Source organism: Fundulus heteroclitus, chromosome 16, assembly GCF_011125445.2.
Source record: "Fundulus heteroclitus isolate FHET01 chromosome 16, MU-UCD_Fhet_4.1, whole genome shotgun sequence".
Taxonomy (NCBI): domain Eukaryota; kingdom Metazoa; phylum Chordata; class Actinopteri; order Cyprinodontiformes; family Fundulidae; genus Fundulus; species Fundulus heteroclitus.
This window is the reverse complement of record NC_046376.1, coordinates 27,006,831-27,034,179: the sequence shown is the minus strand read 5'-3', so window position 1 is coordinate 27,034,179 and position 27,349 is coordinate 27,006,831. Positions and strand designations below refer to the sequence as shown.

At 40.7% G+C, this 27,349-nt stretch overlaps 2 protein-coding genes and 1 long non-coding RNA gene across 4 annotated transcripts; 2 read left to right on the top strand and 1 right to left on the bottom strand.

Annotated features, from left to right (window-relative positions):
* The first annotated feature begins 280 nt into the window (after positions 1-280).
* LOC105933533 (rhoGEF domain-containing protein gxcI) lies at positions 281-12,890 on the top strand. Of its 2 annotated transcripts, XM_021321817.2 has the most exons (13): positions 281-391; positions 3,201-3,293; positions 5,481-5,576; positions 5,696-5,710; positions 5,786-6,145; positions 6,234-6,395; positions 6,617-6,688; positions 6,828-6,920; positions 8,433-8,558; positions 8,671-8,742; positions 8,861-8,900; positions 11,355-11,406; positions 11,517-12,890. In XM_021321817.2, the coding sequence occupies exons 1-13, from the start codon at positions 386-388 to the stop codon at positions 12,256-12,258; spliced, it is 1,929 nt and encodes a 642-aa protein (XP_021177492.2). In that variant the 5' UTR covers positions 281-385; the 3' UTR covers positions 12,259-12,890. The 2 variants fall into 2 exon arrangements, with proteins under 2 accessions (XP_021177492.2, XP_012728575.2); XM_012873121.3 differs by having other exon boundaries at positions 5,696-6,145.
* A 4,762-nt stretch (positions 12,891-17,652) lies between these two features.
* atf4b (activating transcription factor 4b) lies at positions 17,653-22,329 on the top strand. Its single transcript, XM_012873122.3, has 3 exons — positions 17,653-17,825; positions 20,283-20,744; positions 20,832-22,329. The coding sequence occupies exons 2-3, from the start codon at positions 20,387-20,389 to the stop codon at positions 21,809-21,811; spliced, it is 1,338 nt and encodes a 445-aa protein (XP_012728576.2). The 5' UTR covers positions 17,653-17,825; positions 20,283-20,386; the 3' UTR covers positions 21,812-22,329.
* LOC118566384 lies at positions 17,668-18,360 on the bottom strand. The gene is made up of 2 exons (XR_004932972.1): positions 18,110-18,360; positions 17,668-17,929 (listed from the first exon to the last, which is right to left on the bottom strand). It is a non-coding gene; the product is annotated as an uncharacterized LOC118566384 (long non-coding RNA).
* Positions 22,330-27,349: the final 5,020 nt, after the last annotated feature.

Below are 27,349 nucleotides of genomic sequence, written 5' to 3'. Positions count from 1 at the left end.
GGACGGCCGACAACAGGAGCTGCTCCTCTGGCCGAGCCAGCTGTAACAGCAGGGGTAGGAGTTGGGTTTCAGAAATTAGTAATTAAGTTTAAAGTGAAAACTCTTCCTTTGAGGAGGCTGGTCTTTTCAATTTGTGGATTTCTGAGACAGTTTCAATGTACTGTAGGTCTGTCATACAAAAATAGGATCCGCCCACATGTCTGTCTTGGTACTTTCTAAGTGCACCTGTAGTTGCACAGAAGATCGAGAGTGCAGATGGGAAGAGGTGGAGCCTTTGCATTTTTGACTGCAGTCCAGAAATGTGAGCGTACCGGGGGAATCCATCACCTTTTACTGGCTTCATGCTCACCGACCAACAAGTCAGTAGAGGCGTCGCAAGTGGAACATGACGGTAAGAGGAATCCAAACCTATCTTTCAGCATGGTCAGAGGTTTTTAATTTATGTTCCTGTGTTTATGTTTAATATACGTTCCTGAACGTGAGAAAAACGGAAAAGAGAAAATGGCTATTTTTGTCCAGGGACTGTCTCGGTTTGTTATTCCGGCGCGTGCATGTGGTATACCTGAAGTTCTATGGGATGTACATTTCACAAAATCTGATACTAGAGTTGCAGAAGTTAAGATAGGCTTTATTGATCTCACATTGGAGAAATTCACGTCACATCGGCTCAGTGATCAGTAGTCATAGGAAAGAGGAGTCAAGTAGGACGAGGTGCATCAAATGTATACACAGTGTGTCCAGATATCTGAAACTACGCAGGTTACTCAGTGAGTTTAAGGTTTTAAAAAGGACAGAGTTCAACAAATGGGTTGCTAAATAATCTTCAGGGATCTCTCCAAAAAATTAAGATGTCATAGAAAATAGGTTTAATTTAATGCTTTTGCTTATACATAAGCTTATAAATAAGGCAAAGTAACGATTATTTACAAAACGGTTGAAAATGTAATGTGTGTCAAGTCAAACATGCAGGTCAACACTGAACAAATCACTGTAATCAGTTATGTAAGTGCTGCATGTTTCCTTTCAGATTTCCCGTAAGGAAGGCTACAGCATGTTTTCTTCAAGGTGGCGTCACAAGTTAAACATACTTTAATCTCCCCATTTGTTGTGTGTTGCATTGACTCAGCATTTCTTTTAAACAAAGCCCAGAAAACACAACAGAGAACTAGTGTGTTTAGGAAATAAGTGGGGGCAGATGTGAACATTTATTTATGAATTTATTGAGAAATTATGCAATTTTTACATCATAGAAGATATCTCCTGGTACAGGAATCAGAGACACTGGATTCTAAAAACATACAGAATATCAAACACTGTCCATTTTCTATGGAATGAAGGAAGAAACAACAATTATGCTGGGTTCCCCCCCCCCCCCCCCCACACACTAAGGTATTTATTTCTGATAATCTAAGCATAATCTTTACTGGAACTGCTATTTTTGTTTTGATTGTTTGATCACCGCATGGAAATCTGGACAAATACACCCAAGACAGTGTTTTTAACTCTTTACCCCTGAAATGTTTTAAATGTAACAAACTGATTTTGTATTAATTTAATGTGTCCTGCTGAAGGCATTGCAAAACAAAGATAGCATAAGCTGCATATGGCAGATCTCTTCAGCATTTGTCAGTAGTTTTTAAAGGTGATTAAAACTTTTACAGAAGCTTAATCTGTATTCCTTAATAATTACTCATTACTGGCCCATATCTAACGTAATTTTTTAAATAGATGGCTAAAAACGCTGATTGTGCAATCAATTTTGATTAATAAAAGATTCTCTTCAGCGCTTTCCATTCAAGTTGTTGACCACACCACAGGTATGAGACTGCACTGACAATTATTTTTTTAAATGGCACACGTCCCAAAAGCGATGAATGAAAAACATCTTGGTATTACTCAACCTGAGAGTGGCTTTCATCACAATTAATCATAACGTCATGAATAATAAACAAGAAACGTGAGTGAGATTTCTTGCACAGTGCAGAACAGATTCTGCTCTTGTTTTCTGTAATTTTATCATTCTAAATCTGAGTAAAAAAAAAAATATCCCATAGGGTGGTCCCTCAAGGGTGCATTCTCAGGCCACTTTAATTTAATATCAATATGAATCTTCTAGATTAGATCTACAACATGGCTTTCCATCTCCATGCTGCTGAGGACATACAACTTTATGTTTCAGTGTCACCACATGATCACAGTCCACTAAAGTTACTGAGTCAATGTGTCCAAAGGATCTGTGGATGGGTCAGAATTTTTTTCAATTTTTGTTCTGACTGAGTCAATAGTTAATCTAAAAATCCAAACAAAGATACCAGCCAAAGTGTCAGAAAAAAGCGTTTCCTATCAAAACGGGGTGAGGAAAAGTGGTGTAAGCTTTTCTTTCCTGTTGGTTAGATTATTATAATTGTGTTTTTGCTGGTTTCTGTAAAAAAGAAATTAGTCAGGTACAGCTCATCCAAATGCAACCACCAGCATTCTGACTAACAGCAGGAAAGCAGAACATATGGTCAGTTGTTAAATTACTGCACTGGCTTCCAGTTTGTGAGATTCTGTAAGATTTTATTTGAGATCTTGTTATTAGTCTACAAGGCACTCAATGGTCATAGACCTATTTACATTTCAAAGTTCCCTGTCCGGTATGAACCATGTGGACATCTCTGGTCATTAGAAACCTTTTAATGAGTCCCCCTAGGACTGAACTGAAAAAAAGCATAGGGGCTATATAATTTGGCCCCTATGCTTGGATTCTTTGAATATTACTGCGACTTTCCCATGTACAGCAAATACTATTTTTAAATTCTCTTTTTTATTTTTGTTGCTCTTTTCTATTTAGAATTAGATTTAATGTAATTATTGTCTTAGTTGTCATTTTCTTTATAACTTTTGTCCTTTATTTTCCTGTAAAGCACTTTGTATGAACAGATCTGTACGGATAAACTTACCTTGTTCCGTATAAAAGAGAACAAATTCCCAAACATAGATATTATCTTTTCCCATTAGAGCACCAAAGACTTCATGAGCGATTATGTAAAACAAAACTTTTTAAACAAAGAATTCCAAGGATTGCAGTGAGGTTAACGTCACTGGATACGTCTAAAACTGCAAGCATTTGGCGAGATATGAATCTAAAACTTATCAGCAGACTGAATAGACTTTTCTACAATATGCAGCTACAATAACAGCATTTTAATGCATTCTAGGCTACGGGCGGTAGAAATGGACCGCCAGTCCCACCTGCACTTCCACCTCGAATCTACCGCAGCACCTCAATGTGTGACATGCCGAGTTCAAAGGTAAGATTTCCCCCTGCAAAGCTGAGGACAGAAACGAAAAGGCATAAACGGCTGCTCTATTTGTCCAGCTCCACATATACGTTTCTGCATTTACCACGTTAAGACAAAAACTTGTGCCAATAATATAATGGATTTAGTCAATCGTCATGCTGCTTCAACCAAACAAGTTGTGATTAAAGCATGCAGTTCTATGGCAAACTCAGATTATGACAAATTTATTGTAGATTTATTTTATTGCTGAAACTTACTGTTAACTATAACGCAAAACTAAAATAAATAAAAAACAAATGCAATTTTGAATCAACTTGAACCTCAAATTTCAAACGCTTAAAGTCAAATAAAACCCTGGAAATGTTCTTTTTTCATTCATTATATAATAACGAACTTGAAGTACTGTGACAAGTAATTTCCTACCAACACATGCCTAGATAGAATAAAGCAGAATTTTTTATACTTTCTGTGCTTTCCACGGGTGCTGCCATCTTGGACCGATAGAGGAGTAAACAAAATCTAGTTCACTCGCCAGATCATAATGTGGCTGAAGAATAAGAGATAAAAGGCTTTTTTAGAAATGGTTGTGTGTCCATTATGCCTCCTTGCCATTCCTTGCAATCGTTTTTGAACTCTGACTCTCAAAATTCAAATTCTGGCTTGAACATAATAGGGCTCTCACATATCTTGCTGTGGACGTCTGTGCAAAGTCAAGGTGGACTCTTTTAATTTTAATAGTTGTACGCAATATAAACAGCTGGAAGAAGTCTTCACATCAAACTATTTATATATGAAAGCAAGCTTGATGCACTGAGCTGCTACAAGAAGGCAGTCCCAAGGCGACGGTGGCACAGAGGTTAGGGTGTTCGTCTTGCAATTGGCAGATTGCTAGTTCGATCCCCTGCTCTGACTGTCTCTGTCGTTGTGTCCTTGGGCAAGACACTTTACCCGCATTGCCTGTTGGCGGTGGCCCGGTGGCGCCAGTGTATGGCAGCCTCGCCTCTGTCAGTCTGCGCAAGGACATGCAGTGTCAAAGCTCCTCTGTGTGCCGCACTGACAGTTGTGCAGTGGGTGCCTGCTGCAGAAGAAATGACTCTAAGTGCTCAACTATCTTATCAAACATGCTGCTATCCATTCCCCCCGCTTCATCCCACTAACAGAAAGTGTGGGTAATGTAGGAATTGTAATGAAGGCAACAGGTGTGCTCAATTATAAAGGGTAAAATATCCGCGCAGAGTTGGCACACCTCACAGTGTGTGCACAGCACGCCAGAGTATGTGGGAGGCTTTAGGCTGGATGTCCTTTGAAGACATTTCTGCCATTTTGCACACAGCATTTACTGACTATGTGAAAAATGTCCGCTGACTGACAGCTTGCAGTATGATGGGAAGGCATGTTTACAATCTTCTTGGTCAAGTTCATACGTCGGGTTTCTGGTTCAGTTAATAATGGCAGCGCCTGAGGGTCGCTTACAGCCTGCTATCGCAAATGTTTCAGGGGGCAACAGCAGGTTATTATGTATGTGTCAATTATGAATGTGTTTTACACCAAGACTATGGCGCGTTTTACATGAAAATTGGTTGTACACTTTTGTTTGATTTTCTAAAAATAAGGTTGCGTAACATGCTTCACCATGACTAAACATTGTTAGTCAGGTTAGTTTCTTATGTATACTGTAGTATTTGAGTTAAAATTTAATACAAATCATTGCTATAGATATGCGTCACAAAAATGTCATTGGAGCAATACGATGACAAATAAACATTCCTATGGCCTCAAATGTGGTGCTGCATGCTTGTGCTACTAAGTTACGTAACTCCTATCAACTCTAAATTAGGACACAATACCATCAACTGAATGTAGTGTGGGGTGTGTCAACATGATGATATACCACAAAATCCTGATTTCCTGTGCCTAAAGCAAGCAGAACTAAAATATTGAAATCAATTTATTAAAACACTTGCATTAATGAGACAAATATGAGACAAGTGGGTGACAGGAACGAGTTCGCTGAAAGAAAAACAAGTTTTCCTGGTATGTGACATACCTAATGTATATTTCTAGTCACACGTTTTTCTGTAACCCTATGAGGTGATGATAAGGTAAAACTCATGATTATTGTGTGAAAACATCAAAATTACTTTTTTCCCCTTTGTTTCATGTAACCTTATTATTATTATTATTTACACTTTGAAGCCAATAAAGCTCCCAAGGAAAAACCTGATCAAGACATCTAGTACCATCTCAGAGGAAATCCCAGAGAATATCTATGAAGACCCAGATGCATTATTGGTAAAAGTATATATTTTTTATGGAACACAATTCCTAATAATATTTTACAATGACAAGAAATAACAATTTAAAAACTTGTGTTTCAGTGATGTTACCCTAACGTGTTGTATTGTTTTCAGAATTCTATTGCAGATGTAAGTCAGTCAGAGGCTAAACCCAGGCCAATACCTCGACCAAGGATTAAAGCCAAACCAAATCCCTATGTCCAGAACTCCAACAACACAACCGTAGCAAACAACGTCAATGTGACCAAATCAGCACACAACGATTTAACCAACACAAGCTACCACGGGAACAAGACAAACACAACATACAATGCTAACACATCAGTGACGATCAACAAAGCCAATACCACCAATACGAGGAGCACAACCTACAGCCCCGACACAACCAGCGGGGCCTACAAGACTGGAACGACCACCAAAACCAATGCTAACACTGTCATCACGACCCACAATATCGGAACACCCAGTTCAGACAATGCTAGCATAGTCGACTCGACCTACAAGGCTAACAGGACCAACACGGCTAACTCTTCAGACAGATCATCTAACACAACTGACAACACAGTAAGTTGAGGAAATTTGTCTCTTTTCTCTCACTTTGTCTTGGAGAAGCAAATGTTACTAAGCATTTTGTGTGTCATTTTGCAAACAGAGTTACCATAGGAGGAAGGACTCCAATGGCTACATGATACCACGTCCTGCTCACAAACCACCTCTTCCACCCATGCTGCACGAGACTAATGGCGTAAATTCAAAAGCGGCAGGCGGTCCACAGGATAATCATCAGGGAACAAATTCAAATACAAGTGTCAGGGTATGTGTTATAGCAAACATATGTTTTTATTCTTTTAAAAATACTGCATGTGTCTTTGGAGGTTTTGGAAACGGGCTTACTTAGATTCATTGTTAAGAAATTTCGTAAATAATACACTCTTTCCTTACCTATACTTACCTTACTTGAATGGCAGTAAATGACTTCAAAGCTGGTTTAACCTTTATGTTTCATAACTGTTTCTATTTGATCATATTCTGAAGAAGCCGCCTCCTGTTCCTCCTCGCCTAGAAGTTCCCTCTCTTTATCACGGCCGAGAAAATCCTACCCCACAGGTCAGCCTACAAGTGTATTTTTTACCCCTTTTTTATCTTCATTATCCTTTTGGTCAAATCACTTTTTCACCAGATAATTTCAAAGACGTTTTGACACCTGTTTGTTTGCTGAACACAACAACTTTATTTTCAATTCTAGCCCAGAGACACTACAAGCAGAAATAGAGCCCCACCTTTGCCTCGACCTCGTATCTATCAGAGTGCCTCAATGTTGGACCTGTCAAACTCAGAGGTAAGACAGTCTATGCAGAGTAGATTTTTTTTTTTTAAATCTCAGAGTCATACAAAGCCAAAACTATTTAGCCATTAAACCTTCTCACATCATGTTAGATAAAACCACAGGTTTTAGTATATTTGGTGGGAATTGGGTAATAGACCAACTCAAAGTACTAAATTACTGTAAAAGGGAAGGGAAATTATACACGTGGTTTTCAAAATTGTTGACAGTTGAATGAAAAGCGTATTGTGGATTTGTATTCACCCCACCTCGGCCATTAATACGTACCACCGACTATTGATGTAGTTAAAGCTGCAGGCCTTCTAGGGTATGTCTCTGCCTGATTTGGACATCCAGAGACAGTAATTTTCTTCACTTCTTCTTTGCAGAAAAGCTCAAGGTCAGTCAGACTGGATTGGATAGTGACCATAAACATCTATTTTCAAGTCTTGCCACAGATGTCTTAGTAAATGTATGGTTAAATTTCACTAAGCCATTCTGACACAAGACAATGTTTGAATCTAAATCATTCCATTGAAGCAGCTCTGGCTGTATTTAGGATTGTTGCCTTGCTGGAAGGTGATCCTCTGCCCCACTCTCAAGTCTTTTTGCAGCCTGTAGCGGGTTTTCTTCCATAATTACCTTGTGTTAAACTCCATCCATTTTGCCATCAACTCTGCTCAGCCTCCTTGTCCTGACAGCGGCACAGGAGCTAGGAGTTTGCTCTTTAACTGGTTCAAGCTCTACTCCGTCCATCTCAGTTGAGCACTTAAAGACACTTCACCCGCTTTGCCTGCTGCCAGTGGTAGTGCCGATTGCTCTTTTAGTCTGCCCCAGTGTAGTTGTGGGGCTAGATGTAGACCGTGCATGGTTTAAGACTTTTACAACATACATATATTCATCTTGTTGGCCAAAAAGTCACATTTTGCTTACTGCAGGCCAGAGCATCTTTTATCAAATTTTTGCTGTGTCCCATACTGGCTTGTGACAAATTGCCAATGGGACTTCAAAAGGCTCTACAAGGGGTTTCTTCTTGCCTATCCTCCATAAGCGCAAGATTCTGCATCTCTTCCAGTGTTACCACTGACCTCTTGGTTTCTTCTCGGACATTTTATATTTCTTGGTAGGTTTGCAGTCGTGTTATATGGTTTCCTTTTTCACCTAACGGTGTTCTGTTATCCCGGACCTGTCTACTTTTGCCTCAAACCTGCGGCGTTCACAGAACACCTGTACTTGTGCTGATATTAAATTACACGCAAGTGGATTCTATTAACTATTTACGAAACATCTGAAGAAGTTTATTTTGAAGTATTATCTTTTTTGAAAAGCATGAATTGTTTTCCCGCCCCTTGTGCTACACCCCTGTGTGCTACTTTGTGTTGGTGTATCACATCAGATCCCAATAAAACACACTGGGGTTTGTGGTGTGACAAGGATACATTACTGATAAAATTATACTAATTATTATGACATCAAATGCTGAATTCTCTATCTGACAATTCAGACTTTTGCTTTGATTCGTTACAGGGCAGAGAGACACCATATTTGTCCAACTATGAAGAGGAACATTACAACAGCTCACAGTCATCTCAGTACACCAACAACTTCAACCCTCCATACACTGAAATTATTCAAGATTTTGATTTTCACCATGTAAGAAACTATTTTAACTGGACTCTAACAGACATAGATTGTTGAGCTCAGACAGGAATAAATCTCAGGGCCAATCTTTCACTCATACTTTTGTTTTTGTAAAAACTTTCAGGCACGGGCATCAACGCGCCGTTACGACGCAGATAACCAGAGCACCAACAGCAACATGTATCAGTTCTCAGATGTAAGTTTTATTTCTAAATAAATTTAAGTAGTTCTCTTGTGCTGGAGCTGAACTGAGAGACATTCCTATCTATCACTGGTCATTGTCTTTTACTAATACAATATTTTGTTTCCTTTAGGATATCTCTGAGCTTTTACTGTGGCTTAAAAGAGTATCTAGTAAGTAGATTTTTGTCAAACAATTATGGCATCCTATGGCAAAAAGATGGCAAGCTGTTGTTTCATTTATTGATTTGAAAAGACATTTGATTCTGTGTTTGGCATGATAATGTCACTTAAGATCTTACTATTATAAACTAATCAATCTCACAATTTATTAAATTAAATTGACTCTGTCTGAACAAAAATTGAAGAAAATACTCTGACCCATCCACAGATCCTTTGGACACATTGACTCAGTAACTTTAGTGGACTGTGATCATGTGGTGACACTGAAACATAAAGTTGTATGTCCTCAGCAGCATGGAGATGGAAAGCCACGTTGTAGATTTAATCTAGAAGAACCATTTTTTCTGCAACTTTATAAAAAAGTGTTTGAGCACCGCTTAGCATACAATCCAAACCAACAAAACAAACACAAGGCAATCAAATCTGACAGGCTGGTCAATTCTGGTTCTGACATGGTTGGGCACAGTAGCTGGGTGGGTTTGCTGGTTTCTTCTTGCTGAGTTGTATTCAAAACACAACTTAAGGTCCTCAGCAGCCTGCGGTCCAGGGGGAGGAGACGTCAGGAAGGGCTGATCAGCCAATCAGAGGCTGACTTGGGGTTATATCAGTCGTTTTAAACAACAGCCATCGATCAGATTGCTATTACTTTAATAAACTCCTGTTCTTTAGACGAGAGAAGACAAAAATGTAAATACATTTATTACTGTAGCCAAAAATACTCCCCCAATAATCGGGCTGTTTTTACATTCAGGATTCCAAACATGTAATCGCTCTTTGGTATATTTAAACAGATTTTACATAAATTGTATAAATAATTACATAGTATTATTAATTAATAAGTAATATTGAAGTTACTAGTTACTAGTTACAGGCATTCTAAACTTTTTGAGTTTATCAGGTGAAATACATAATCTGAAGATTCCTTAGTGGGACCAGAGTTAGACTGTCTTCAAGCAAGGAGACGGTTGTGTTATGAAATTAAAACACCCTTTAATGGCACATTAGGGAAACATGTACAAATACATGTTTCCCGAATGTATTTGTACCTATTTACATCTAATAGCAATTTTAACAATAGTTAGACATTGAAGTAATATAAATAAAGAATAAAAACAGAAGAAAATACCTTTTACATTTTGCTGTTTACCCTGAAAGCTGAAAGCAAGATGCCAAAAAAAGTCCCCGAAAATGTGAAAATGTAATCATGAGACATATTGCAGGCTCTTGTTACTGTTGATGTGGAAATGCATGTATGTCTGTAAAATCAGACAGAGCTTGCACACGTTTATCTTCCATTGGAGCCAGAGTGAAATTTGCAAAAGAGAACATAAACAGAGAACAGGACTTTTTGAAAATTTTTGTTTTGGACAGATGAATATAAAGTGTAATTTTTGTTTTGTTTTGGACACCAAAACAAATGACACATTTGGTATAAACCAAATACAGCACTCATGAACACCATGCCAACATTAAAGCATAGAGATGGAAGTGTCTAATTGGACCCTCTATCATGATAATCACTCTAAACATAGAACTAAATTTATCAAAGACTGACGGAGAACTAAGAGCTGCAAAGTCCTGGCCAATTGTAAGCCCAAATTTTACTATGATTGAAATGCTTTGGGGTGACTTTGAATGGGTTGTAGATACAAGAGACTCTGAAACATCTCACAGCTGAAAGTGAGAAGTGAGGCACACTTTTCAAGACTGGTAGACCAATTAGGTGTAGTTAATAGCAATTTTTCTCAAAAGGCCTAAGACTGGCTACCAACAGGTACAGCCCTACCCTTTTCTCAGTAAGAAGACAACATTTTTGATTTTAAAACAATGCTAATTTTGGTGTTTACGACTAAATAAAACACTTTCTTTTTTAGAGATTAATAAAGAAAATGGATAAAACACCACAATATAAACATTTATTGAAAAAGAACAGAATATTTTATGGGGTATCAAACCTTTTTTAAGCATGGCTTTATTTTAAAGAAATCTGGAGGAAAGCAATTATTTGAGGTAAACAGTCAGATCGTGTGTGCTTGTGGTAATAGTAAAGATCTTTAGATAAGATTAGATTACAATACATTCACCGTAATTGTACAAAAGATATATACAACAAAATTTGATGTGGTTCTTTCTGTAAGGTGTTTTAGGAACACATTTACTACGTACATCTATACATGCGTCGAGCTTCACCAACCCTTACACAACGCTCACACCAATCACTTAACTCAAGTAGACAGCCCTAACAATTATAATAAATGTCACAAGTAATTAGCAGCACATTCCAGAATGATTGCACAAAAAGCAGACGTGTCATAAAAGTATGCTCAAGGCATGTATTGCTATGGGGAACTAAGTTTGTAACGGCTCAAAATATCCACACAGAGCATTATTTATTTTATGTGTTAAGTGTGTCGTACCTAATCAGTCTGCATGGTTTCCTTCCAGAACAATCAGATATACAGACACTTTATGGCCTCAATATGGAAGACGAAATCAGGTAATAAATGCAACCTGAACCTCTTATCCTGAGTTTCCTTTACTCTCCTGTTAGAGCGACAAAGTACTGCTCTCTCACAGTTTTGAACCTCCCATTGTCGTCTCCTGCAGCTGCTTCCGTCGGCAGGCCATGCATGTGAGAAAAGCCCGCCGCCTCTACGGCCTGCTCATGATGAAGCGTAAAGACGCCTTGCAGAACTCCCTCAAAGAGTTTCGAGCCATCTGCGAAAGACTGGACAAAGTGCAGAAAACGAATAAAAACATGGGAATTGCCGGAGGCACCACAGGGGCAGTGGGAGGCGTGACTGCAGTGGTGGGCATCGCCTTGGCCCCCATGACCATGGGAGTCTCTCTGATTGCGACGGCTGTGGGTGCGGGCATCGCCGCCTCGGCTGGAGGATTCGGCGCTCACGCTGCCAAGGCCAACAAGAAGGTTGTGAACAGGGAGACCGTTGAGAAGCTTGTAAATGACTACAAGTCAGATGTCGCTGACCTAGAACAGTGCCTGCACTACATCCTCTGTGCGATGAAGGAGCTGCAAAGACACAACGTTGTCAAAATGCAGAAGGCGGGAGCTCCGCAAGACGCCCTGAGGATGGCGGATCTGTCGCGGGCCGTGTTACACAACAACACATACAGCAGCAGGCAGATGTCTCCCAGTCCTGGAGGGATGACGTCTGAAAGTCTGCTTAAACAATTTGTTGCCGAATTTGATTTCTATTTCACAGAAAAGAGTGGCCAGAAGCTGAAGAAGTCGAATAAGAGCAGGTTTTCAGCCAGAGTGTGCACTTTGGTTAGAAACCTGCAGGAGGAACTCAACTACTTGACTCAAATGTGGGAAACGTTAAGCTGAGAACAGATTATTGTGTGCTTGTGGCTGTGTGTGAGTGCAAGTATGATAGATATTATAAATGTTGTAATTTATCATCAGCAGATAAATGTTTTCATTAAAAAACAATGATATAACATTATTTATGTTGATATATTGTATAGAGCACAGTGATCCATATTGTAACTTTCTTATCAGGTATTATTACAAACACAAACACCAGGTATTAGAAAAGAAAACTCCTATGCTCATCTTGTGTGGAAGTTCTGTATATTATTAACTTATATTGTATAGTTTGTCCCATTCTTTCAGTACAAGTGATGTGATGTTGATGACTGAACTTGTTGTATCTACCAGCCTGAGATGCAGGGAATAATTTTGTTTTTCTCCTGTTGAAGACTGCAGTTTATGTAGCCCCACAGCTCAACAAAAACTATAACTGTACTCAAAGTAAGCCAGATCACAGAAATATATACCACAGGAGAATGCAAAAGAAACTGGACTGACCCATCACAATAAAATGCATGAGACGAAGTGCCTCAAACCCAATGGTACCCTCTGCAGAGCAGTAATTGAAGGAATGTCTGGTTACCATTCGGTTTTATGTTTTCGCATTTTTAAAAAAATCAAGTCTGCAATAAAATTTCATGACATTATCTAAATTTAATGACTACTTTGGTATTTGTATTTCTCATATGTGTATACAATGCCCATTGTTAAAACGAGTGTAATAGGTCACGCTTCTACTACACTTTCAATCTGTAGACCTACATGCTGTTTTGAAATATTTGAACCTGTAAATTACAGTTTTTATAGATTTCTTTGACGCAGCAGTCAAGTCATAACTCACATTTTTCAAAACGGTTAACGCAAATGCCTAAACAGTGGCAACAATGGTCAAAATTACACATTTTGTTTGCAAAAGGTTACAACTCTGCCAAAACATTTAAAATATGAACCAAAAGCAAATTTTGCCCTCAAACAACACAACCTGCACACAAATGTTTGAGTCCTTCCAATCATTTATTACACAAAGGGCAACAAAATACAAAATACCACACTCAATGTGAATCAGTGCAGCATTGCTGGTTCATTGTAGCCAAAGACTGTACGCAGCTTACATGTCAGTGTCATTTGTAGTCAAATTTGCCTTCTTGCAAAAAATGGATCCAAAATGGATATACCTTCCATCTCCATGCACTGAATAATTCCTCTATAGGAATAAATAGAGATGCATATACTGTATAGCAGCAATACCTGCTCTCCCGTCGAAAAACTCTTACAATGGATGCAACCGTGTTTCTATTGAGAAAAGGTTGGACTCTTTGTCCCGCACCTCTAAGTGAAAGGCCATGATTTACCACATGGTCAATTACAGTTGCCCATATTTTGTCTGCAACTTGAGCCCTTCCAGCTACACCGCCACCTCAGACACAGATTCCTCTTCCTCATAATCTTCTTCCCCTGACCAATTTACCTCTTACTCTGACTCTCATCTACCTTAGACCATCCATGCCTGCAAAGAACAACACATAACATGGCCCCTTTTAAGGCCTGCAGACTGACTGCAAATTGAAAAGTTGTGTAAAGAAGTGTCAATCAGGTGCTTCAGTGATTTCATTCCAACCAAGAAGTTTCTAAGAGCTTGGAACATATGGTTTCTATTTTGCTACCACAGCTAAAGCAATGGAGTTTGGACTGCATGAATGACATCTGCGTTAACTGTTTTGCAAAAGGGCTGGGAAAATGTAACCTGACTCTAGCCAGATTGATATCGATCCGCCTAGCTTCACTCACATCCATCTGGGACATCTCCCATAGAGAGTGATTTCTCCAACCAATGTTATTGTCTGGCCAATCAGGACGCAGGGCGGGTGTTTCATGGATGTGACGTAGTGGAGAAGCGACCGTGAGATTCCAACAACAATGGCGGCTCGCATCGAGGAAGCAAGCGTTAACATTGATACTGCTATTTCTTCCCTGTTGTCCAATCTATCTGATATTGTTTCATTAAAAGAACATCAGAGAACGGCTCTGAAGGCTTTTGTTGGTGGAAACCATGTTTTCGCCCTTCTCCCGACTGGATTTGGCAAGTTTTGTTTTCCGGGGCGCGCCCGCGGCGGAGCGGTTAGCGCAAACCATGTTAGGAGGCCTTTAGTCCTCAACGCGGTCGGCCCGGGATTGACTCCGACCCACGGCGCTTTGCCGCCTGTCTTTCCCCCTCTTCCTGTCAGCTCACTGTCAATAAAATGCGTGCCACTAGAGCCGCAAACACATAAAAAAAAAAAAAAGTTTTGTTTTTTCCTGCGTTGCTCTCATCAGAGTCACGGGTTAGCTTCGGTGTGAATGGTTGAAATAGCACGTCAATAAAGATGACAGACAAGTGGCTTATCCAATCATATGCAAGGATTTCTGATAAGGCCCAGCCTTCAGTAAAGGCAATTCCTATGGAGAGGTCCCAGATGGATCTGAGTGGAGCTAGGCGGAGCATAATCCATATGGCTAGAGTCAGGTTAGGGAAAATGTGTCAAACCAATGAAAATGGGTTAACTCATTTGCAAGAGGTGTCTTTTGCTCTGCTGAGATGGTGATGATGAAAACTGAGAGGTTGCCAGTTTCTTCAAACAGGTCAAAGCAATCAATAAAAATTGTAAATGGTATATTTAAAACATATTTATATATTACCATGTTAACACACTATAGATCATTTTCATATTATCAAAATATAAAACATTAAAATTCACTTTGTCAATTTAAACACAAAGGGTTGTAACAAGGAGTGTCCTTCAGTTTTCACCCCAGGGCTCCATCCGACTATCTTTTGGGTAAGGACTTTTCAGCCAAAGTGGAAGTGCATCAGCGGTCACCATGATAAGTGATGTCTTAATAGTGCAGTCAGTAAGGAAGGAGGTAGAAAAGGAGCCTGTATGCTTCCTCTCACAGCTACTTTAGCTTAGGAACCTCACAACGTCCCTTGGCAGTGCTAAAGAGCCATAAGCATTCCCTCAATCCATTGCGTGACATGACGTATCCGCACAGCTCACCTAACGGAAATTAACGAAAACATCCGCAGAGAAGAGAGCGCGCACTTTGTAGTTCTCTTTCAGAAAGCTGTAGGCCCAGATTTGACTAGAATCATCCATGTGGGTTTCTGTTGCGTGATCACGTCGGAGTTAAAGGCTTTCTGAAATCAGCACAGCAGTCTGAAGCTCCTTTCTCACCCATCAAAGGGTTTTTACTGTTGACCCAATGAGAGGTCAAGGAACAGGAGCTAGGAGCAGGAGCTTGGAGCTATACTCAGACGTACTCGGATGGAGCCCATAACTGTCTTTCTTTTTTCAACATGTGTCCTACAGCTTTTTTTTTCTGCAGCCATGAACGGAAAAAAAAAATTAGGAAAGACTTTTGATCAGCTGACCAGCAGTGTGTAGCAAAGTGTTGGGGAGGGGCACCACATTTTGTAATTCTGCTCTCCACACAGCTGGAGATAACACCGATGACTCAACCAATCCTGTGGCAGCTTATTAGATCTGTGTTGAGACCAAAGCCAGAGTATCACAATAACTACAGTTCCATTAAATCGTACAAAGAGTTTTTATTAATCTCTCATGTACACATACAGCAGTATGTGTACACGCGATCAATTCAATGCATGTGAAAGAACATGATAAAGGAAGTTTTAAAACCCAAGACTGAGAAATAAAACCAATTGGCATTCTGAATGCTGATAATCCTCAAAAACGTTTCTCAAAAGCCTGAAGAACTGTACGTAACTCCTTAAAGGGACAGTGTGCAACTTATTTGGCTTTTAATTAGCAAAATCCAGTATTGCTTTTATAAATACATATTCTGGCAAAGTCGAATAACCTCACATGAAAAACGAAAGTGTTCTCATAACTCAGAATTAGTTGTTTATATAAATATATAGGTGTTGGTGCACCCACTTGGATGCCCCATGTTACGTTATGTTTCTGATTTCAGTAGGCAAAAGGGGCCGACCTGGTCAGCCATTCGCGTTTTTTCCCTGTCTCCTCTATGAAGACATGCTGTCGTAGATCATTCTATTTGCCGTTTTCTGTTGAAATGGAGGACCATCCATACTGTTTGCCCAGCGAGAGGGAAGAGAAAGTTAAAAAAGAAGTAAGAACTGGGAGAAAACGAGTTTTCAAAACGAATGTGGAGGTTGCATGCTTTCTGCTGGATAAGTAAGTTAATTCAGTATAACAGTGAAGTTTATTTTGGCTTTGTGTGTTAGTAACAGGCCAGTGTAGTCCAACAGCCACTCTGTCCTCCTGGTAGAAATAGTTTGTTTCTAACTCTCTCACTCTCTCAGAAAGGTATGTGTGTACACGGAAGAAAATCAGCCGGCCCGATCACTGTCTGTAGTGCAACAGTAGAAGCGGGTCTTTTTACTGGTGTTTATAGTCGCTTGTATGAGACCCCAAATAAGTGACTGCACGTTCAGAAACAAGCCCAAATATACACGACTCACAGAATTTACAAGTGACTAGAAAAAAACTAGTGAACTTTGCAACAATGCCAAAAAACATTTCACACAATGGCCATAGCAATTAGCAGTAACTCATCAGCTTTATCACAATATAACCATGTTATATTGATTTGGTTTGGATGACAGTAAGAGTTTTGCCAAATCACAAAGTCTGTCAGGATTTCACATCGATGCGATCAATATGATGCGATATCATCTCTCCATGTAACGTTGTTATTCACATTGATATTAACTCACAAAAACATAAAAACAAACACGAGTTTACGATTTTTATTCAAAGCTCTTTCATTTATGAGGCATATTTAAATCAAAAACAGCATTCGTTTTATTTCAAAATTCAAATAGGGGTATTTATAGATCGGCTGTTCACTATAGTCTCATGCTTGAATTTCAAAACCAAGGTGTATCTTGAAAATAACAATATGATCGATATTTCCATGTTAGCATCGTTATTCATTAAATCAATATAACGATGTGGAATGATGTATTGTTTCACCCTTAGGTTTTAGGGTCTCTTAACAGTATGTTTCATGACATCTTTATTATATAAACAGATAAGTCAGGCTGTATTTTTCCCATGTAGCCAAGCAGATCAAAACTTGGCCAGCAGTAAATGCTTCGAAATTGGTCAAATGCTATAGTTTGATAAAAAAGAAAGAAAGAAAGGAAAATACTCCATTATTTTAGTAACAGTTTAGCAATGAATGTAGTAGTGTGATGTAGTCGGTTATTAAACATCTATATTTGGATGGGTAAGTAATTATTATTTATTTTTTTACTTTGACCATAGAATAACCAAGACAACATTTTTCTCCACTACAGCTGCTGGGTCGCGTAGGGATACGGGAGAGGTGTGCGGAAGGACATCGCCACCCGGTCCATGCGCCGGCTCTATATCGTCACCGCTCCACTGCCCACCGCCATTTTCCTCAGAGAAGAACAGCGTCAGAAACAACATCGTAGTTAGACATCGACGTCTTTGCCGAAATGGCAGTGTAAACGTGTGCCGCGAGCCAGCAGCAACCAACCAAACAGTGCATCCAGCCAGTGCACTGAGTCACCTCTCACTCAGCATCATGTCGTAAGTCTTATTTCTGTTACTTTTTTTGTTTTGTTTTTTTTGTCGACGACACCCGGCAGGCACGACACCGGCCACATCCTGCTGCTTCCGCCCGTCTGACAAGGCTGTCGGGGTTGAAAAAAATAAAAATAAATTAGAATCATTTTACCGGACAAATTTGGGATCATTTGATACACTTTATGATAAAATAGAAACACGTATTTTATAATAATGTGTCATAATAATGACACGTCGTTTCTGTAACATGTATATTTGTTGTTAGCTCGACCAATCCTAGTACTGACGTCTTTACTTCCGTTAAATTTAATAAACTTTATTTTTTCACGTGTCTGCCAGAGCTCGGTTCCAGCGTGGCAGAAAATGGATCATGTGTTGTTCTAGTGTCAAAATGGCGGCTTTCTGTGGGTGGATTGTAGAACAAAAGTAGCCACTGTCGGAGTTTTTTTTTTTTTTTTGAGAGACCTTGCCACTGCGCACTGACGTCAGAGTCACGCGCCTGGCTTTAAGGAAGAGACGTGACGTAATGAAAGGGCAACTGCACTCATAGTATGGCAAGCCGTTTTAACATAAATTCGGTTTCGTCTGACTATCCGTAATTACATTCCAGATATCTTAAAATGCATTTTGACTAGACAAAACTACATGTTGACTATCCGGAATGGTAATTTAAGATATCTTTATTTACATTCTGACTAGGAAGAATAATAATTCAAGATATCTTCAATTACATTTTGACTAGTCAAAATTCCTTTCAAGATATCTCAAATTACGTCACCGGATTCGTCATTGAAAGCGTCACACATCCGTAGATGTAATTTAAGATATCTCGAACGTAATTATGACTAGTCAGAATTACAATTTAAGATATCTGAAATAAGACATTGCGTGTAAGCCCCTTATTGGCTGTAAGCTGCCCAAAGCTGCCTGAACATTCAATGGCGCTGGCTGTTTTCGACAAAATTGCAAGAAAATGCCACAATATAGAAAGAGCTTTTTAAGTATGGGATATGCAGAGAGGGCGAAAATAGTATACTTGAAATGTGGGTAAGAATTGCTGCCGACGCACACAATGCACTGAAAAACGGCTAGCTGAAAGCGCTACTGTCGACTCATGTCCAAGCTGGAAATAAGGAATATTCCTCAGCCCGGACCAGTTCTGTTAATAACCAGATGCAGTTTTTATACTGTGGTAAAGCATCTGCCTCTTGGGAATTATGGTAAAGCCAGCTAGCTCTTGATTTTCACATGCGAGACGGCACAAAGCATTACAGCACCCTCCTTTAGCTTCTCTGAAAACAAAAGCGCACGCCTCCGGTTCCTGTGTGATGACATATGGCAAGCCGTTTCGTAATTCAAGATATCAGCAACGTCATTTTGACTAGTCAGAATGTCAATTTAAGATATCTTAAATGGAAAAGCTGAATAATTCAAGATATCTCTAATTCATTTAGAGATATCTTAAAAGGAATTTTGACTAGTCAAAATTACAATTCAAGATATCTTAAAAGGAATTTTGACTAGTCAAAATTACAATTCAAGATATCTTAAATTTATTTTTTACTAGTCAAAACTGCATTTCGCCTATCCAAAAATACATTTAAGATATCTTGAATTATGGTGGCATTTGAGATATCTTTAATTAGAATTGACTAGTCAAAACTCAATTTAAGATATCTTGAATTGTAATTTTGACTAGTCGTAATTTAATTGTAGATATCTGAAATGGGTATTTCAGATAGTCAGTAATTCATTCGAGATATCTTGAATTGACGTCTCCATACAACTCAATGGAAAATCTGATGTCATTTCGACTAGTCAGAACGTAATTAGAGATATCTCGAATAGGTATTTTGACTAGTCAAAATACAATTAGAGATATCTTAAATTGCTAAAACGTCTAGTCATAAAACAATTTGAGATATCTCGAACGTAAGGGCGGTAAAACCGAATTTATGTTAAAACGGCTTGCCATACTCATAGGGGGCAGTGTTATTACAACATGTATCTTTTTTCTCCCTCATAGCCATAATTAGTCAAAGGAAATTATGTAATATGATTAACATTTATTTTAAAAATAGCGTTCAGAGTTGTACAGGAGCAAAAATAGAAACTCACTGGACCGACATAATCAGGGTTACCCTTATACAGGCAGGGTTTACTCTCTAACAATGTATTATAATTATTTAATGTCTTATTACACATATATTTGTATTTAAGTGATTGATTCAAATAGGTTTGAAGTAAACAGAGTATTCACCCCTGTTCCCAAGCATGCTGCCACTCACAGTATGGCGGACAAACATAGTTTCTGAGAGGAAATGAAGTCAGCGCAGCGTCTGCTCTGTGTGGTGCATCCATGTCTACAAGATAAACTTCTTATTGAAATGTTTCATCTCCACGTTATACGTTTCTGAAGTGTTGAACAATGTTTGACGGCTCTTGTGTTCCACGTTTCAGGTCCTTTGTGGAAACCTTCAGCACTGCTGCATTTGACAGCATAAAAGAGTCGATCGCCACCCTCACCTCGTCGCACGGCCCGTTTGTGACCGACAACGACCACTATGACCAAGATGATGACAAGCTCACCGTTTGGCCTGGAAGACATGGAGGCCCTTCTCTGGGGGCCTTCCTCTCCCATGGTTGATGCCGTGAACCCTCTGTTTCTTTACCCTGACGAAGACGGACGACGGGAAGGAGGAGAAGGCGGCCTGCTGCCGGGCCACGCGTCGCCCCTCGCCTCCTCCGTGCTTTCTTCCTCATCCTCTCCCCCGCCTTTCTACTCTCCTCCTCCCTCGCCGCCAGCCGGTAACCTCGGTGGGGACAAGGCTGCTGGGGCCGAGTCTGACCTGCTCCCCCTCTCTTGGTTGGACCACCCCGTTCAGCTGAGATCGAGTCACATGGTTTCGGGGGACAGCAAAGGTGATTGTTGGAGATAAAGAAAAATGTAACTGTGCGAGGATCAGTGCTGACGGTGCAGGTTTTATTGTTTTGTCTCTCTCTGTCCAGACGGTGCGCTCGGTGATCTCGACTGGATGGCTGACAGGGTGGATCTGAGTGACTTTGACCTGGACTCCCTGATTGGCTCCTGCAGTCCTGTTGAAGATTCCCCCGGCTCTCCAGAAGATCTCCTCGCCTCCCTGGATTGTTCCATGGAGCTCGACTCCTTCCCTCTGCCAACCCTCTCAGCTCCTGCACAGTCGAGTCCTCCTTCTGCTTCCTCTCCCCGTGTCCCCTCTCTCCCCGCTGTCGGTTCAGATCCCTCCGTCATCGTAGTAGATGAGCCAGAATCCCTCACTGGGGGGCAAGAGGTCCCCTCGTCTCCTCTTTTGGTCCCAGAGCCACAGGAGGAGCTAGAAGTCAAGTCTGAACCCGCCTCCCCTGGCCCCGCTCCCACCGTGGTTGATTCTCCGTCGTCTCCCGCCTTCACGTTGGACCTGGGCAGTGAGGTGGATATCTCTGAGAGTGAGGTGAAGCCCGTCGTAGCCTCCGTGGTGCCTCAGGTCCCGAAGATCGTGCTCTCCCTCTCGCCGACGCGCATCCTCCTCGTGCTGACTCCCAAAGCGAACGCGGCTACCGCCGCTGAGGTAGTCCGCTGCTCCCCGCCGGCCTCTCCTCCACAACAGTCCCCCAGGAGCAGACCCTACCCCGAACCCAAGCACACAGCCGGCCCACCCTCCCCCAGCGCCGTCGCCTGTGAGGTCAAGTCTGTCCGGGCTGCAGGCGGGACGGGAAGGTCCACTTTGAAAGCGCCAAGGGACAAGAAGAAGAAGAAGATGGAGCAGAATAAGACGGCTGCCACCCGCTACAGGCAGAAGAAGAGAGCCGAACAAGACGCGCTGCTGGTGGAGCACGCTCAGCTGGAGAGGAAGAACATGGAGCTGACGGAGAAGGCCGAGTCTATGGCCAGGGAGATAGAGTATCTGAAGGAGCTGATGGAGGAGGTTCACCAGGCTAGGCTCAGAAAAGGCCTTAGTGCTGACCCCTAGTGGCCAGGCCTGCAGCTGCGTTTCATGTGTAACACGTTTCCCTGTGTAATGAAATTCTTCCTTTGGTCCACATAATAGACAGAATAACACATGAGAGTACAAAGAGTTCACAGGAAACCTGATGGCAACATCAACATTTATACAAAAATGATTGTGCTAATGTTCTGAGTCAGCTGAATGGGCAGAGGAGGATGTGCAAAATAAAAGTGAGTTGTCCAGGATTACAGGGAGCTGTCAGCAGCTTAGAAGCCAATAGGGAGAATAATGTTGAATGAAATGGACTGATTTTACATTTATCTAACCCTGGTATTATACTCCTGTCATGTATTAAGCAGAATTTAGAGGATTCACCACACAGAACATATAACCTTGTATTCAGTGACATGCATGTATTTTCTTCCTAGCCGTGGACCTCTGTATAGACTAAATCAAAGGTATTTTTAAAGTTTGTGTGTAACGGTGTATAACCCGACTGTATATGGTGATTATCTTAATAAAGAGTCATAAACCAGACCAGATCTCTTGGTTTGTTGTCATTTTTGGTGAGCAAAAGCAAAGAGTTGTTTCAAATGGAATAAAAAAAAAAAAAGCAAAGAGGCATTAAACTAATGAATGATACTTATTTAAATGCTGATATGGGTCATTCTGTGGGAAAACCTCTAGCTTGCTCATATTTTCTTTAGTCAATCATTACTGTCCACAAAACTAGATTATTGCTCTTAAAACAAGTTTCAAAAGCTTAAAGCTTTCAATGCTTAAAACCCTCTCACCAGTTTCATATGTATTTTTATTCATTGCCATTATACCCTTTAAGACTACATAGTATCAATAGTATAAAATACACAAAATATTAGAACCATTAGTTCCATAAATAAATTGAACCATTACTGTTACAGTGAAACGGTGTTTTTAACAATAAGGATTTCTACAGGCTTGGAAAAACATGGAATTCACCTTTTTTAGGTCTGGATAAGGAAGAAATGTTAGATTTTTCTGAGATTTCTTTCTTTTGTCCAAGGACAACAGTTTTGTTTAATAACTCCAGTGATCTTCCCTGAGTTGAGGCTTCAAACTTATGGACTGCACAGTTGTTCAAAGTAACAAAAAACAAACTTTTCCCACCTATTTGGCCTCAATATTTCAAGTTCAGGCTGAACTGGTGCTGGGGATCATATTTTAAATGTAAAAGACTGAAAACAGCACGAAAACAGCCCATTCTGGGAATTTTTGCAAACAAGGTAATGGCATAAACCGTTTTAGTTAATCTGATTGACTATTTTTTTTTTTTTTTGTTAAGTCCAGGGACTATAGATTTTGTAATAAAACGGATCCAACTTAGCCCAGGTCCCTAAAAAGCTGTGAAATGGCCCTATCATGCATAGAAATCAGAAACTCATTTCAGCTTCGTCTTTTTGTAGAACATACAAGCGGTACGGCCTGGCTCCCATTTCAAGCAGGTTTGAGGTTAATATTTGGTACCTACACGGCAAAAAAATGGGAACATTTGAATCTGATAAGTGTTGAATTTGGTAAATTTGTAGGAGCTGAATGCACCGCCGGGTGAGGAGGTCAGATGCACAGAGGACATACAGTGATCTGAGATGCTGAACTGCTTTTGTTAGGATTTGTGAAATGAAACTCCATTTGTAGCAGTTGTTTGTTTGGTGTAGCAATAACAATTGTCTTAATGCCAGAGAGACCCAAAACATTTACCTTCAGAAGTGGAGTCTTACTGCGTTCTGATTTATTAATCTGCAAAAAGCTTTATTAGATTTTATTCTGGGACTATTTCATGTTCAATGGACGCAGAAATGGCAGTTGATGTATGGATATTTCTTTTTGGCTGGATTGGCTTTCATCTAATATTGCCTTAAAGCAGCTATCCGCTTCTAAACATTTAATCAGTTTAAAGCTGTAAACGCAGGTATGTTTGGGTGATTTTATGTGAAAGAGGTGTATCACTCTGAAGCAGAAGGAAAGCGACACACGATTTTCAGCTTTTTACAACTAAAAGTCTTAGCAACTACGGAAAGCTTTTGTATTTAGCTGCCTTCACCCTGATACCCTTAAATAAAATGCAGTGCAGCTTCAAAAGTTAGAAAATGAGTGCTGCTGGGTGTAATTATTGCTCGGTATAAATCCATCTGATCTGTGAAGGCAGCAGAGGTTGGTCAGGGAGAAAGCTGGGCTAGGCTATAGGAAACAGTATTATGCTATAAAGCATCTCTCAGAACACCAATCAATCCGTCATCTCAGATGTAAAGAGTAGAGCACATCTTCAAAACTACCACCTATAAAATCAATGAAGCACGTCAGAGAGCGCCAACAACTCCAGAGGAGCTGCTGAGATCTACGCATAGCTCGGCAGGGATGATCTGTCGGCAGGAGAACCATCAATCACACAGAAATCAGACAGTTATGGTAGAGTGGCGAGAAGAAAGCGGTTGCTGAAGGCCAACACAAATCCGGTTTAGTGTTTTCCACAAACCATCAGCACAACAAAATGCCTTTTCTTGGCCTATACGCATAACGCTGGGTGGAGGGAAACGGTTATGACTCTGAAAAGTGATCCCCACTGTGAAGCTTGATGGCAGCACCATGCCATGAGGATAGTTTTCTTCAGCAGGGACAAGCAAGCTGATGGGAAGATGGATGGAGCTAAAAATACAAGAAAAGCAACCTGTTAAAGGCTACATGAGGTTTGGAGTGGTGGTTTATTATCCCGGTCGAAACCTAAATAAAACGAAGAACTTGAGGCAAGGCTTGAAAACTCATGTCCAGAGAAGCTTTCTATGCGATCTGGCTTCAGCTGAGCTAACTTGAACCTGGGAAGCACATATTTCCTAACTGCAGGAATACGTTGTTCTTCAAAGGAGGCAAAACACAAATGTATGACGCACTTCTCAGTTTATCTGTAAAAAAACAAAAAACAAAAATCTAACCTATACCCTTTTTTTTTCCACCAAGGTTGTAACTTGACAAAATGTTCCAAAAATATCCAGCAGTATGAAAACAGTTGCGAGGCGTTGTACATTTCTAGATGGATGAAAAAGCATGTGCTGTGAATTTGTGCTCGGTAAATGTTCTGGAGGGAAGTAAGTGAATTGAAATTTTCCGAAGGCTTCCGGTCATACATGAGAAATTACCTTTTTGTGTTTCCTTACGAGTCACGGACTGAGTTAAAGTAGATTAGATGAATGCTTCCCGAATGTGTAAGATAATCTTTAAGCTTGTATTGCAGTCTGTGACCTGAAACAACAAAGGTCTAATGGATCTCCATCTGTAAGAGTAGCGGAGGATGGGAGGAGGGTAACGAAGCCCGCCTGACCTGCAGCAAAGCGGCTACGCGTGACATTAAATCAAATGACAGTCATGTGGAGTAAATATCACACACGCACAAAGCTAAAAACTATACCAATGCCCTTGTTCTGGGTGGATTTAGCTCCTCTAAAAACAAAATTAACAGTCTTCCTGTGGTCAAAGCTTGTGCATCTAAGCCCAAAGTGCGCATTTGTCACAACGTCTGCAGGGAATTGGGCTGGGATGCTGACGTAGGCGAAGTCCAAACAACATTACCCACAAAAATGCTTGCATTCATCTTACAACTAGCCCTCGGTGGACGTGCAGTAATTGGCCCGGGCTGCCGTCCAGAAAGCTGAAGGGGGGGGATCCATACTTCAGTGGACCAGTGCCAGGGAGAAAATGGTGCAGAGCAAATATGCAGATCATTTTCTCCGGGGAGAGAAGGGAGAGAAAATGACTTCTTGGACTCTGTGCGCTAATAATTTAGAGAAGTTAAGGAGGGAGCCAGAATGACCAAACTTTTTCAAATTGTGTTTGTGATGGAGGCGATGCTTTGTCATACTCTGCTGTGAGCATCCTGCTTGCCCAGCTGCCATCTAGTGGTTATTCTCCTATTTTTGTCTTCTCTAAAGTAAAGCTGCACAAGATTGTTATACTCTTAATCAATCCTGACTTAACTGTGAAACAGTTAAGTCAGGATTTAGAGCAAACTATAGTACTGACACCACATTATTTAAACTACAAATGCCCTCACTGCTTCTGACAAGGATCTTGTTTCTGTTCTGGTCCTGATGAGTCGGTGCGCTGGTTTTGAAACTATTAAACCCAACATCGTTGGGAAAAAGAGTTGAACATGCTGCTGAGATTACAGGAACAGCTTTAAGCGCCTTTAATTTGTCCATGTCCAACAGATTTGTAAATGTCCGTAATGAATACTGTGTTCATATCAAAGTCAGGTGTTCCACAGGGGTGTGGACTTGGAGCAATCCTGTTTACTCTTGCCTCCTTTGGATATTAGGTTACGCTGATGATATCCAGCTCTGCGTAACCACTGTATAAAACACAGACACCTCTTAAAATAACTAGCTTGTTATGGAGACATTAAGCTCCGGGTGTCCTGCAGCTTTCTACATCTGAACCTTGGCAAAAACAGAGACATCGACTTTTAAATCAGATCACTTTTCTAGATGCTAATACTTAGACGACAAATTTTACGATGAGAAACTTTTTACTATGACGTGCCTTCAAAAAAAAAGTCCAAAGTGAATCATGATTTCATCTACATGGAACATGGGCAAAATCAGAAACATCTTTTTTTTTTCAGGAGGGTGGTGTCAGTAGTTCATTGGGGCGAGAAATAGGACCTGGACAGGTCGCCAGTCCGTCAAAGGGCAACACAGAGACACGCAGGACAAACAGCCATGCATACACTCATACCTGAGGGCTATATAGACCAACCAATTAATCTAACGCTGATGGTTTGGAAGTCTGGGGGGATGCACGGGTTCTCTTTGTACCCAAAGAGAACCCGTGCATCTTCAGGGAGAACATGTGACCTCCATCCAGGAAGACCCAAGACCAGGGATGGAAAGCAGGACCTTCTTGCTGCAAGACAGCAGTGCTACCACTGTCCTTGCCCATTATTTTTAACACAGTGATTAGTTTTCAACCTGATAGGAAACCTTTCTTCTGGGGGTCATTTAAACTTTGCAGACCTCGACAAATTTTATGTAGCAGGCATGAGGACAACGAATGGCTTCTTATGCGGTAAAAGGTTGTCGGTCCAGGTGTGACGTGCCAGCCAGGCTGGGCAAGAAAAGCTTTAATCAGGCTAGGAGCCAAGAAGCCGAGGGTATCTCTGGAGGAGCTGCAGGAGGATGCACAGCTCCAGTGGAAATACGAGTTGGGCGCTCCACAAATCTGGCCTTTATGGGACAAGCGTCAAGAAAAGTAATCCTGTTTGCAGTTTATCACATGCCATGTAGGAGACTCAGCAAACACGTGGGATTAAGGGGCTCCCGTCCAACGAAGCTGAATATAACTTTTCGGTCAGCACTGCAGGAAAACGAACACCTCGTGTCTCCCGGCTCCCCCTGGTGAAATGTGGTGGTGGCAGCATCATGCTGCAGGCGTTGATGCGCCAGCTTGTGCCGGTTCGTCGCACGACGTTCCAACAGAACACATCAACGTGTGAATATATAAAGCCGCGTCAGGCACGACAGTCAAAGACAGAGA